General features: G+C 38.9%; 5 protein-coding genes across 5 annotated transcripts; 3 read left to right on the top strand and 2 right to left on the bottom strand.

The window, feature by feature from the left end:
• Positions 1–23: 23 nt before the first annotated feature.
• On the top strand, positions 24–1694 carry SPAR_D03430 (uncharacterized protein; the record flags this gene model as incomplete). Its single annotated transcript, XM_033909485.1, has 1 exon — positions 24–1694. The coding sequence occupies one exon, from the start codon at positions 24–26 to the stop codon at positions 1692–1694; it is 1671 nt and encodes a 556-aa protein (XP_033765376.1).
• Positions 1695–1861: 167 nt separating this feature from the next.
• Positions 1862–2725, top strand: FIN1 (Fin1p; the record flags this gene model as incomplete). The annotated part of the gene is made up of 1 exon (XM_033909484.1): positions 1862–2725. One exon carries the CDS (start codon positions 1862–1864, stop codon positions 2723–2725), a length of 864 nt encoding a protein of 287 aa, XP_033765375.1.
• A 363-nt stretch (positions 2726–3088) lies between these two features.
• Positions 3089–5127, top strand: SAC6 (fimbrin; the record flags this gene model as incomplete). Its single annotated transcript, XM_033909483.1, has 2 exons — positions 3089–3109; positions 3220–5127. 2 exons carry the CDS (start codon positions 3089–3091, stop codon positions 5125–5127), a joined length of 1929 nt encoding a protein of 642 aa, XP_033765374.1.
• Positions 5128–5452: 325 nt separating this feature from the next.
• On the bottom strand, positions 5453–8899 carry MTC5 (Mtc5p; the record flags this gene model as incomplete). Its single annotated transcript, XM_033909482.1, has 1 exon — positions 5453–8899. One exon carries the CDS (start codon positions 8897–8899, stop codon positions 5453–5455), a length of 3447 nt encoding a protein of 1148 aa, XP_033765373.1.
• Positions 8900–9200: 301 nt separating this feature from the next.
• ARO1 (pentafunctional protein ARO1p) lies at positions 9201–13967 on the bottom strand (the record flags this gene model as incomplete). Its single annotated transcript, XM_033909481.1, has 1 exon — positions 9201–13967. One exon carries the CDS (start codon positions 13965–13967, stop codon positions 9201–9203), a length of 4767 nt encoding a protein of 1588 aa, XP_033765372.1.
• Positions 13968–14196: the final 229 nt, after the last annotated feature.

Genomic DNA, 14196 nt, shown 5'->3' with positions numbered 1-14196 from the left:
TTAATTTGAAAGGGTGCAAAAAAATGTTCGATAAGTTACCATATGAGATTTTCAAACAAATTGCCTGCAGAATTCCTCAGGAGGATAAAATTTCGTTGACGTACGTGTGTAAAAGATCGTATGAATCAATTATACCTTTCATCTACCAAAACATATTTCTTAATGAAACATATCATGTCAGTGGTGACTATGATAACTCATTTGGAACTTGTGATTGGTCAGTCTTGAACTTTCCCTTCATAGATGAGGACGATCCCAATACTACAAATGACATATCAAATAGAACACTAGCTAAACTGAAATTCAGTTATTTCGAAAGGACATTAGCAGAATCTCCAAACAGATTATGTCCTTTGATTAATCGAATACGTTGTACATGGCACTTAAATGAAGACGTGATGTCAAATGTACTTAAATTATTATCCGATTATGGATCCAATTTGAAATTTGTCGACCAATTTGTTCGTTCATCAGTTAACAAAGGCCTGGAACCTTTATCAAAACAGTTGAAAACCCTAACTTTGACGCCGCCAACGGTAATGCCCACTCATAACAGCATAAGAAGCTCTTATTTGAATGAGATTGATCGTTTTTTCCTGAAGTGTGACTTATCTCGGTTAGAAAAACTATCCATTCATATTAATGCATTGAAGTACTTCAAAAATATCAGAGCTCCTATGAAAATTAAGGCATTGGTTTTAAATTTACGACCTGACACACTTGACCTTGCGGGATACGATGCTTCCGGTGAACTTTTTAAAGAGCTAGAATACAGTGACATCTTTGATACTTCCACATTAAAACAGCTAGAGATTCTGTCTTGGTACAGTCGCGATGACTTTCCCTCAGAGGATGAAGGCGGTTTTGATAGATTATACGTTCAATGGGGGCTAGAAGGATTTTGGAAATTTCCGAAGATTGAGAACCTATCGCTAGCATCATTAGTCTACAACGAATTTTTTTTAATGAATTGTTTGGCTGTTTTCCACAATTTAAAGAGATTGAAACTTGATTATATGGGTAAATTTGAATTCGATGTATCATTGATCACATTCTTATCTAAGCAAGTATGTGGCAAAAAATTGCAGCGTTTCGATATACACTGCGAACTAAGCCACCGATTATTTTTTCCAACGACAGATAATCCACTAATGCGGTTGACTTTTGATGGTTTCTGTCCTTGTTCAAGTTGCAAAAAGACAATTCACGAGGTAATTCTGAAAAAAATCTTTCCTGAAACTCGGTTAAAACTCGTAAGGAACCCAAATAAGTTCCAAACTCGCAATTTTTTTTACCAAATGTTTCTCGAGGACAAGATTATGCCTTATACAAATATTGTTGACAATGAAACACCTGCGATGGGATGGGATTCCGTACCTATTGAAACGTTTGTACGGAAGTTTAACAAAAATCTGCAAGATACCACCAACAATGCTGAGAATATACCAATTGATAAAATTACAAGAGAAGACGCCATTCGTTTGTACCACTTATATCTTCATTATCTACAAGACGTCTTTAAGGTTTTTGAGCAAGGCTTGCCGAATTTAGAATTTCTAACGATAAACGGTATACCTACAAAGATAATACAAGTAGACGAGTTACAAAGATGCGCCGTACCACTCTTTTATAACAATGGTTATAAAAGTAATTCTGTTTATGAATTGGTGGACGCTGAAGCTCTATTTAGTTAAGGATGATAAACATGGCGGATAACAAACGTACATAATGATATATGCACTAAATACTGCAAATTGTCAACAAGAGGAGATCAAAACAAATGGATAGGCTAGCCTAGTCTAAGCTTTCTCAGTGCTCTTGCTGAACTGGAGTTAAGTGATATAGTTCAATAAAACAAATTATGAGTAATAAAAGCAACCGTAGGAGTTTACGTGATATAGGGAATACAATTGGTCGAAGTAATATACCCAGTGACAAGGACAATGTCTTTGTGAGATTAAGCATGTCCCCTTCGAGGACGACAAGCCAAAAAGAGTTTTTGAAGCCACCTATGAGGCTGTCACCTAACAAGACGCATGGCGCGAAACATAGCATACAAGTAACACCGAGAAGGATAATATCACCGGAATGTTTGAAGGGCTACGTCTCTAAAGAAACTCAAAGCCTGGATAGACCGCAGTTCAAAAATTCGAATAAAAATGTGAAGATCCAAAACTCAGACCACATAACAAATATAATATTTCCTACATCACCAACCAAATTGACGTTCAGTAATGAAAATAAAATCGGAGGTGACGGTTCTCTAACCAGAATACGAGCCCGGTTTAAGAATGGGCTCATGTCACCTGAAAGAATACAACAGCAACAGCAGCAACATATTCGCCCTTCAGAAACTAAAAGCAGCACTGAGTCCAAGGCAAATCCATTTGAAAATGAGCACCCTCAAGATAAAGATAAACTGAAAAGGAAAAATTTATTAGTTGAGCTAAAAAAAGAAGAGGAAGATGTGGGAAGTGGCATAGAGTCTCTCACCAAATCGAACACTAAACTTAATTCCATGCTTGCAAAGGAAGGTAAGGTACAGAAAGCCAGCTTCCAGAAAAGCGTAAAGTTTAAATTACCTGATAGCATAGTGGCTGAAGAGACTGCGGAACTAAGGGAAATAAAGGACTTAGTATTGCAAATGTTAAGAAGACAACGAGAGATTGAATCAAGGTTATCCAATATCGAACTTCAGCTCACGGAAATACCGAAACACAAATAATTATATCGCTTTTTTACATTTTTTGCACCGGGTGTAAACAGATTGTATTATATTCCTGACACTATAACTGATTTTAAAGAGTTAAAATGCTTTGTATATAACGAATTTACATACAACCAAGCGATCTTAACCTGGTATAGGGTCCTATTCTCTAAAGTGAACGGCTTTTTTCTTGTTCCCGATGGCCTTCATGTGAAAAAGCACTCCTCGGGAGGCGGAAAAATATCAAAAGTACGGGGCGAAGTTTATAATGAAGATTTATCGATATAAATATTAGTTATTTCAGGAGAACAAGAACCCTTTACACCATAATTATAAGAGAAGGAGCTAATATATTAGCGCTACGGGACACATTAACACATAATGAATATCGTTAAATTACAAGTACGTATCCTTTTCTCGAGTACCCGCCCTACAGAGCACACTAGAACTTTTTTTCCACCTTTTAGGTTCTAATGACTGTTTCATATACTAACAAACTCTTATCAAACTAGAGAAAATTTCCAATTTTGACTCAAGAGGACCTTTTTTCCACAATTGAAAAATTCAGGGCCATTGACCTAGATGATAAAGGATGGGTTGAAAAACAGCAAGCTTTAGAGGCGGCGTCCAAAGACGGTGATGCCACTTATGACGAAGCAAGAGAAACCCTGAAACATGTCGGTGTGGATGCGTCAGGTCGTGTTGAACTGGACGATTATGTCGGTTTAGTCGCGAAATTGAGAGAATCTAAAACGGGAGCGGCTCCACAGACCACTTTCAATGTCGCACCTAATTCAGCCCCTATTGCTTCCACTGCCGCCACTGGGCTGCAGCACAAGGGTAAGGGTACCCAAGCCAAGATTATTGTTGCTGGTTCCCAAACAGGTACTACACATACCATCAACGAAGAAGAAAGACGTGAATTTACTAAACATATCAATAGCGTTTTAGCAGGAGACCAAGATATTGGTGACCTGCTTCCATTTCCTACTGACACTTTCCAATTATTTGATGAATGCAGGGATGGGCTGGTGCTGTCTAAATTGATCAACGACTCTGTTCCAGATACTATCGATACAAGAGTTTTGAACTGGCCTAAAAAGGGCAAGGAATTGAATAATTTCCAAGCTAGTGAAAATGCAAATATTGTTATCAATTCCGCAAAAGCCATCGGTTGTGTCGTTGTTAATGTTCATTCAGAAGACATCATTGAAGGTAGGGAGCATTTAATTCTAGGTTTGATTTGGCAAATCATTAGAAGAGGTTTGTTGAGCAAAATCGACATTAAGTTGCATCCGGAATTATATCGTCTGTTAGAGGATGATGAAACGCTGGAGCAATTTTTAAGATTACCTCCCGAACAAATCTTATTGCGTTGGTTCAACTATCATTTGAAACAGGCAAACTGGAACAGAAGAGTTACTAATTTTTCAAAAGATGTCTCTGATGGTGAGAATTACACCATTTTATTGAATCAGTTGGACCCCACTTTGTGTTCCAAGGCACCATTACAAACCACAGACCTAATGGAGAGAGCTGAACAAGTTCTACAAAATGCTGAAAAACTAGATTGTAGAAAGTACTTAACTCCAAGTTCTTTAGTTGCCGGAAACCCCAAGTTAAACTTGGCCTTCGTGGCTCATCTGTTTAATACTCATCCTGGTTTGGAACCTATCCAGGAAGAGGAAAAACCTGAAATTGAGGAATTTGATGCAGAAGGTGAAAGAGAGGCAAGAGTCTTTACTTTGTGGCTAAATTCTCTTGACGTCGATCCACCTGTCATTTCGTTATTTGATGACTTGAAGGATGGATTGGTATTATTGCAAGCTTATGAAAAGGTGATGACCGGTGCGGTTGATTTCAAACATGTTAACAAAAGACCTGCTTCAGGTGCAGAGATCTCCAGATTCAAAGCCTTAGAAAACACCAACTATGCAGTCGACTTGGGCAGAGCCAAAGGATTTTCTTTAGTTGGTATTGAAGGATCTGATATTGTAGACGGTAATAAATTACTGACCTTAGGGCTAGTGTGGCAATTGATGCGTAGAAATATTTCGATAACTATGAAGACATTATCGTCGAGTGGCAGAGACATGAGTGATTCTCAAATATTAAAATGGGCTCAAGACCAAGTAATTAAAGGCGGTAAAAGCTCCACCATTAGATCATTTAAAGATCAAGCTTTATCAAACGCCCACTTCTTATTGGATGTTTTGAATGGTATTGCACCAGGCTATGTTGATTATGATCTAGTCACCCCTGGTAACACGGAAGAAGAAAGGTACGCAAATGCAAGATTGGCTATCTCCATCGCCAGGAAGTTGGGTGCTCTGATTTGGTTGGTGCCTGAAGATATCAACGAAGTTCGTGCAAGATTAATTATTACTTTTATTGCTTCGTTAATGACTTTGAACAAATGAGCCTGTAAGCAGCCTTTGTATTCAGTTTTTTGTTCCAATGCTCCGTTATACCACCGGTTAATTTTACAACAATATATAGCCTCAAGTATCTCTGAAGTTTTGAATATGTAATAATAGATTTCAACTTCCACCTCCCTTTTTTCGTTATTATTGACTCATTAAGAAACCGCTTCCAATCCTCTTTATATTTTCTGCTATGCTTCTACTGCATAAATATAACATTCGTAAAATAAATTAATTATCAAGCTATATATTCTGTGAACTTCTTTCCATATATCCGAAATCATTTAAAATATGCAGAAAACGTAGGTGATAATCAAGCTTTTTAGGCATCAAACATATCCGGACAATTGCACCCACATCCAGATGGACACTCATCACCAATCTCCCACCAAGTCCTCGCGCACGAAGAGTGTAAAACGTGTTGGCAATTGCCGCATATGAAGCTGCTTCTTGTCACCCTCAAATCACAGTAATTGCAATTTCGAGCTATGAATTTTTCTTCTCCAAACTTCTTGTTCTCTATCCAATGCGTAAGTACACCGCCGTAGGGACTATTTTTGTCATCGCTAGATATAATATCTTGAGAACTATAAGAACTTCTAAAATCAGTACTAACTTTTAGAATTTTGACCCTTTCTAAAGGCAGTCCCCATCTAAAAAGTAACTTTGAATATTGGTAAATGTAAGTTTGAAACTTTGGTATGTCTGATACCTCTAAATGTAAAAGATCTTCTTGTTCATAAGCTTCTATAATATCGTCGTGTAAAAGTTCGACTTTGATGTCAGGCATTCTGCTATGGAAAGGGCTGGATGAAATGGCACGGCTGCTCTGCTTTTGAGCAGGGTCCGCAAATTTATTACCACCATTAAATATGTTGTGCGTTCTTAATCTAGCATGGTAGTCGTCAGATCTTATTGAGGAGTTGTCTCCTCCGTGGATGTTTTTTCCTCTCAAATGAGAACCATTAAAATTTGGTGTTACAGTGCTACTCCTAGATCTAGTAGAAATTGCATCTGACCCTTTCCAAAATGATGTATTTTGGCTTTCATTGTCATTAAACACAATGGTTCCCTCCATATTCTCCAATTCTTGCCCATAACATCTGGTTGAGCTCTTTTTTTTCCTGGCACTTAATATAACACAGCATAACATAGCCAGCATCTGTAAATTTTGTTGCCTTTCAAAGTAGATAATTGCTTCCCCTATGAACCATTTTATCCCCATAGGATGGTTATTCCATATGGTAGTATAAGGATCGTAATCACTTTGGTCTATCAACATATCAGATAATATTTGCCAACAATGACTAATTTCGTCAAGCTCAAATTTTTCTGCCACTAAAGCGTTATTTCTAGCAAATTCCTCTGGAGTAACATCCATAAATAAGTACTCTTGCGCTAGTTCCTTGCGGTCGCTTAATAAACTACCGAAATCTTTGGAAATCACCAAATTCTTATTTCTTTTAGTGGATTCTACTGTTTTTCCGGATTCTGAATGGACTGAGCTGAAAGCCCCAAAATTGCCTCTTAGCATTGGAATTTTTGTTCTTACTATAATATCATTTCTCAATATATCGTCCCAATCGTCTGCGACACTATCAAATGAATCATCGGAAGACGTCTCATCGTCAGAATATGTCCTTGAATCACCATTGGTACTACCTCCTAGTCCCAAAGTGTCAACATACCGCTTAGGGCGAGCCTTCAATTCATCCGCAGCAGTGATTGCACTACTATCAACTTCCTTATCATATAAAACTTTGGGCTCAACTTTAAACGGATGCTTCTCTGCCCCTGTATCTTTTTGAGATAGTTTAATTATTGCATTTTGTTTTTTCTCAGGTTTTTTATCATTTGCAAAGAAGCAGAAAAGTTCCCCCGTTGCACTCCAACAAGATCCACACCCGTTTGGAACAGGTGTGGTATCGAGAGCTAGATTTCTTCCAAAATCCAAACCTGGATTCGAAGTGTCTGTGAATACTAGTGCTTCCTTGTATGACTCTGTATCTGATTGTGAAGAAAGGTTTTCCAGATTTTGAGAATCGGAATAAGAGCTATCTAGTGACGATAACTCTTCAAAATCTATATGATCTGCAATATCGAAATTTAACAAGGGTTCTTGCCCTTCTTCGATGTCTTCCAGGCTGATTTTCTCACCTAATACAAATCTTATACATGGCTCCAGGCAGTAAAGATTTGAATCGGTATACCTTTGACCAATAGTTGCTAAATTGGAAAGTATTTCTTGTCTCTTGCTCATGGTTAGATTTGCGTTCTCCTCAATTATAAATTTGGGAGGGTCCCCTTTGCTTGGATAGTTAGGCGGAAAATTGATATTTATACGCAAGAAGACATAATCATCAGGATTCTCCTCTGACCAGGGGCCATTGAGCGTCAGGCACAGTTCCCTTGTGGAGACGGAAATCTTTTCAAAAACGACTTTTGGAAATTTGTGACCAATGGTACTTACTTCCTCCCCCAGATTCTGGATTTTCGTGTCGTTGAATAAATCGTCTTGCGAATTTGCGTTGTTCATTCTAATTCCTGAGAGCCATGTGATATGGTTGGTCTTGTTTTTCTTCAAGCCAGACGTTGTCACAAAGTTTTCTCGTATGCGCTTAAATTCATTCTTTTGAATATTTTCCCTATTTTCAGGTTCCTTATTGTATGAGCAATAATCGTAATCTGGCAATTTTTCCTTAAGTCTCTTGCCTCTGTCAAAGTTGACTTTCCCATAAATACTGTCAGAAATTGGCCATAACTTTAAATCGCAGTCTTTAGACCAAGTAACCAATTGAAATTCACGATCGTCGTAATCCCCGTTGTACGTATGCCTTGACCTCCAAAGAAAGTCAATTACTCGGTCGCTATGTCCTTTGAACGCATATATTGGCTGAAGTTTTGTCTTCTTATTTTCTTCACTTTCATCGTCGTCACATAGATTAACCAGATAGACTGCGTTATTGCCTCCGACCATTGGCATGATACAATAACCTTCTCCAAAAGGAAGGTAACGTCCTCTCCAAATCGGAAAATTAGTTGTTACGGTCCTCTTTGACTCTGTCGTACTCCTTGAATAATCCCAGAACTTTACTGTCCCGTCGTTTGAACTCGACATAATTTCAGAGTATTTGAACCGGTTAAAATCTATACTATTTACGGAGCTCACATGGCCTTTCAAAGAACAAAGGGGAGTGGAGCCTTTTCTTATATCCCATACAAATATATCGTTTCCATGTGAAGACGCAAGAACGTTTGGATCCTTGTAATTCCATTTCACTTGAGAAGCAGCTGACCTCCATGAACTTGTCGAATAAAATGGTCTATGTGGGCTCCTCATATCCCAAGCATGTACATACGTGTCAACTGAACAGGTAGCTAAAACGTCAGGATGTTGCGGATTAAAGTTTATATCTGTAATTGCTCTTGAATGACCATGAAGCACAAACTCAATGGCATTTGATGAAGATTTTGCTAAGTTCCATATGATTGCCTTTTGATTCGATGTTGAGACTATCCAATATGGTTTTGCGGGATGCGGCGACCATTGCACATCGGCAACCTGCCACGGTGTGATGTGATGCAACCACCTTGGAGGTGTAAACGGATCATCTAGATTGATAATATAAAGACCCTGCCGACTGGCCAAAACAACATCCCTACCGGAAGGATTTATAGATACGGCATTGAACCCGCCATCTACTTTCAAGGATAATGATTTTCCAAAAGTTGGCGAAGTATATGGACCTTCATTTAAACTACTGCACATGCTTATCTTTCAGTGAGTAAACAGGCCAGGGGCAATTTCCCTCAAATATCTTGCAATGTTTCCAAAGTGAGATGCTCGGCTGATTTACATATTTTGATGACCTACGCTGAGTTATTCTTCGACTTCATCCCATAGTATGTAAGGGTAACTTACACCTATCTGTAACCGCTACCATATAGTAAATATATAGAAACCTCTTTTAACATACGTAAGCAGTCATACTGACTATTTAAAAACTCATACTTAGTAAAGATATCATAAAATTATTGTAAGATGGTGAAAGGGATAGGTATACTATCGTCTACTCTTTTGTAACGGCATCAAAAATTGCTTTGAAAGGGGCCTTGAATCCTGTCCACTTTTCAAACTGAGCCACACCTTGATGAACCAGCATTTGAGAGCCAGGAACAACATGCCATTGATATTTGTCTTGTGATATTGTCATAACGGGAGTGACGCTTGGTTTGTAGGCGGCTTCCAATAAGGTTGGTACGAAAGCAGCATGGGTACCTTTTACAAGGAATCTCTCTAACTTACCTAAAAGTTCGTCATCCAATGGTTTGTCAGCTGGTACACAACTGACAGCTACACCAACGTGTTCCTTGATTTCTTCTATAGACTTAGTGGACTCTATTCCAATGATGTTAAATTCAGATGGAAGTGACTCTATCAATGGCTTTAGTTTTGAAATTGTCCTGTTAATGATGAAGATCTTCTTACAACCTAAACTGTGCAAGGCATAAAGGGCAGCTCTAGAAGTCCCACCTGCCCCAATAACCAAACCAGCAGTATGACCAACAGATTCAGGAACGCCATTGCTGATCAAGGCGTTACGGATGCCTAACCAGTCGGTATTGTCACCCCTAAACTTCTTGTTACCCAACGGTACAACAGTGTTTACAGCACCAATAACTTTAGCAGCATCAGTCAATTCATCCATGTACTGCACGATTTCTAATTTCAAAGGAATTGTCACTGCAGCACCGCCAAAGTTCTTGCCGCCATCCAAAAGTTTCTCTTTCACCAACTGTGCGGAGTCAGTTTCAAACTTATCAAACTTGTGCGGCAAACCTAAAATTTCATAACCAGTGTTATGTAAAACTGGCGATCTAGAATGGCTGATTGGTTTTCCAACGACAAACAACTCCTTAGGCTCAATACCACCCATAGATGTATACATCTTGTTGATTTGTGCCACCGTCAATTGACCAGGAGCAGCGGCGTTAGGAAGCAAATCTGACGTCACCGGTGTTAAAATATTATTCAAAACACGAGAAATACTACCTTTTGAGGTCATGTTAATTGCAATTAAAGGCTTGCTCTTGTGTGTATCCCTGAAGCGTTCTAGTCTCAAATTGTCTTCAAAATTAACAGCCGTACCCACAAACTTTACAATATCTACATCAAGAGTTAAAGCTTGATTAAATCTGTTTTCCCATTCAGCGTCATCCCATGAGTATAATCCTTGGAAGTCGTGGTGGGAACCAATGATCTTAGTGTTGCCCTTTTTGTTGATAACTTCATATTGGATATCAGTAGGTAAAGTTAGTTCTAAGTCAAGGAATTCAACGCCGTTCCTTAAGGCAATATTATATAGCTCTCTCAAAGTTTTGAACTCTTCATCAGGAAAGTTACCGCCTTGCTTTTTGGTACGAACAGTAAAAATGATAGGAATACTGTCAGTAGCTTTGCGCAATATAGATAATTGCTTACTCACGAAGTCAGCAGAGTATTTAGCCAAATGGTCTACCCTGACTTCTACAGCCTCGCAACCATAACAGATTGGAGTCAAATTCTCAGTTTGTTCAGTTAAATCATCGAAGGTTAAACACACAAAGGCAGATCTTTTGCTTGGGATTTTTATATCTCTCGCACCTGTAATTGTTGCAATGTACTTACCGAATGATCTTCTTAGAGCTTGGAATTCAGTTTCCGCGGAGCAATGAGGGGCAAAGAAAGAGAAATTTGAGCATTCTTTATACCACACCTCTCTTCTGTTCCAAACTTCACGAATCTCTTCCACATAGGCAGGCCTTGAGGGGTCACTTTGTAAGAAAATGATTGTCTCCTCAATATCTCTATGTAAATGTAAAACGTATCCACCCGATGAAGCAAAGTCTTTCAAAGCTTTTCTAGACTCTGGGCTTTCAACAATACCACCACCTGTAGAGAAAACATATCCATCATCGCCGTAATTTTGAATTACCTCTTTGAAAATCCTTGTTTCTTCCTCACGGAATTTCTCCCAACCATTTTCCACGACAAATTGTTTGACACTTTGATTGTTATGTTGTTGTTCAAATAACTCATCTAAATCGACTAATTTGTAACCCAGAGCGGCTGCGCACCATTTGCTTATGGTGGTTTTTCCAGCTGCTCTCATACCAATAATGACAACACTTTTCTTTGAGTTCTTTTTGAAAGAGTACTCTAAAGGTTCTGCACCATCTAATTTGGCACCTAGTTGGGAATGTAACACATCCCACCAGCCAGGCCAGGTTTTACCAGTACAATGTCTTTCAAGTATTCTTACAGGGTCAACATCTTCAGTACGTTCATTTTGGGAATTTACCATTCCTGCAAGAAGTGAGAAACTCATGGCAACACGATGATCATCATACGTGCATACGCCGACAGGTCCGGAAGAGTCCGAAGGAACCTTCAAATCTTTTATCGAGTTTAAACCATGGACTTGAATACCATCTGGTAATTCTGTGGTTTTGACACCAAATTTGGCGAGCTCTGTAGCCATGGCCAAAATTCTATTACATTCTTTGACACGTTGGTTTGCAATGCCTTCAATGGTGGTTGTATTCGCAGAATTTGGATCATTGTCGTGGGAAATAGCGGCAACAACGCACGCAGTTAAAAATGCATCAGTCATTGGCTCCATATCAACATGTTTCAATGGTTTTAAAGTACCTACGGGAGGACCTGAAACAGTAGTTGAAGTTGCGGTTTGAGTTATTTTACAGCCCATAGGTTTCAAAACATCTCTTGCAAATCTAGCATCACCTTGTAGCGACTCGAAACCAATGTTTGGAACTGTGACGGTAGTACCAGTCATTGCAGCGAAGGCTAATGGATATGTAGCACTGGAGGCGTCACTTTCAATAACATATTCTGAAGGATTAATATAATGACCCTTTGGAATATAATAGGTGTAAGGTTCTGTAGTAGAAGTTTCAACATTAATGCCGAATTTTTCCATCATTTTTATTGTCATATCGACGTACAATTTGGAGATTGGTTTGCCACCAACAAGAGCCAAAGTGACAGGTTCTTCAGCATATGGGGCACACATTAAGATAGAGGATACGTACTGGGAAGAAACTGTAGCAGCTAATTCAATTCTACCACCCTTGAATACCGAATCAGTATGTACTTTGATTGGCAGGGACCCTTCACTATTCAAATATTCGATTTTCGTACCATTAGCACGCAAAGAATCGACCAAGGGAGCGATTGGTCTTTGTTGCATCCTTGCGTTACCAGTCAAAACGACATACTTTTGGCTTGGAGTAGAATTGACCAAGGCAGCCAAAGAAGTCAAAAATCTAGATGCAGTACCTGCATTACCTAGATATAATGGGTCAGCACACGCTGATAATGTGGAACCACCGTGCCCTTCCACTACCACAGTTTCACCATTATCTTCCCATGTTATTGTAGCACCTTTCAATTCATGAACAGCAGTTAGCATATGTTTTGTGTCATCTGAATGTAATAAATTCTTGATTTTACATGGACCTTCACCCAGCGCAGCAAGAATTAAAGCACGGTTAGAGATGGATTTAGAGCCAGGAGGAATAACAACTTTTTCTTGATTAGCAGGAATGTCCTTGAAGGGGTAAACGAGGGTTTCATCGGTTAGAATAAATCTCAAGTCTTCATCGCTAACAAATTGAGCAGAGTCACCGTAACACTTACCAATACTTTCTAAGATGACGACTTTCTTTTTGGAACCTTCGTTTTTTTTATCGATACTCATTTTCTTTAACAAGGTTTCCAATGGTGTTTTCTTATGTAAGGTTAACTCTTTAAAGCATTTCTCATCAGGCGAAACAGGCAACCCGTAGGCGACCAAAATTTTGGATAAACGTGCAACTTGAGTAGGGGAAAGAATACCGAAGTAGCGGGATAACTCCGCTTCTTTGACCATACCAATGGATACACATTCACCATGTAATGCCTGTGGAGTTAGGATAGCTTCGTAGGCATGACCAATAGAATGACCGAAGTTCAAAAGGTTTCTTAGACTGGACTCACGTTCATCCGATGAGACGACCTCCGCCTTAACCTTAATACTCTCAAGAACTAACTTATACGTATGATCCAACATTGATTCAATGTCAGTATTTGATATTTCGTCGATGTCGTTTGTCAATTGATTAGTAACCTTGATATTTTTGGCCCCATTAACAACATTTAAGAATAATGAAGCGTTTGATTCTAATCTAGTAAACTCGTCAGCGTTCCAAATACAAGCAGTCTTGATAACCTCTGCCATCCCATTGATGAACTCTCTCTTAGCTAACGTTTCCAGCCATTTAATATCTACAAGGACAAATTTTGGTTGCCAAAATGCGCCAACGAAGTTTTTACCCAAAGGAGTGTCGATAGCAGTTTTACCACCGATGGAGGAATCGACCATTGCTAATAAGGATGTTGGTACTTGAACAACACGGACACCTCTCATAAATGTAGATGCAACGAACCCAATCATGTCACCAATGACACCACCACCGATGGCTATCATAACCGTATCACGAGTACATCCTTCCACTAAAAGATAATCTTCAAGTTGCGCCTTGGTCTCTCTACTCTTACTTGTTTCACCTGGTTTAACAACATAAGTAAGTAAACGAGAGCCTTTTGGCAAAGAAGCTTCGAATTCCTGGACTAATTGTTGGTAGTACGGAACTTTACTCAAGTTCGTATCGTTGCAAATAACGTATGTCGAAGAAGGACAATGTTTGATTATAGTTTCAACCAGATGGTCATGGATGTTATACCCAACGTGGATAATATCATTTCCTAGAATTGGGACTTTGGCTAACTTCACCATCGTAATATACAATTATCTTACGTAGGGATTTCTCAACTAGGAGATTATATAAACTAGAACGACCGACTGTAGCTGTGATTTGCTACTAATGGTTACCGTTCGGTGTCCTTTGGCTTCTATATTAATGAATCGCCTGTAAAAATGAAGCTGTTCCACATTTGCGGTTAGAATCTATGGCGGTGAGGAAAAAACCGAGTGAAAAAAAAAATTTCATGTTCGGGATGAGTCA

The sequence above is a fragment of the Saccharomyces paradoxus genome, chromosome IV, assembly GCF_002079055.1.
Source record: "Saccharomyces paradoxus chromosome IV, complete sequence".
Lineage (NCBI taxonomy): Eukaryota > Fungi > Ascomycota > Saccharomycetes > Saccharomycetales > Saccharomycetaceae > Saccharomyces > Saccharomyces paradoxus.
The sequence above is the reverse complement of the archived record's forward strand: the minus strand, read 5'-3'. Positions and strand labels throughout refer to the sequence as shown.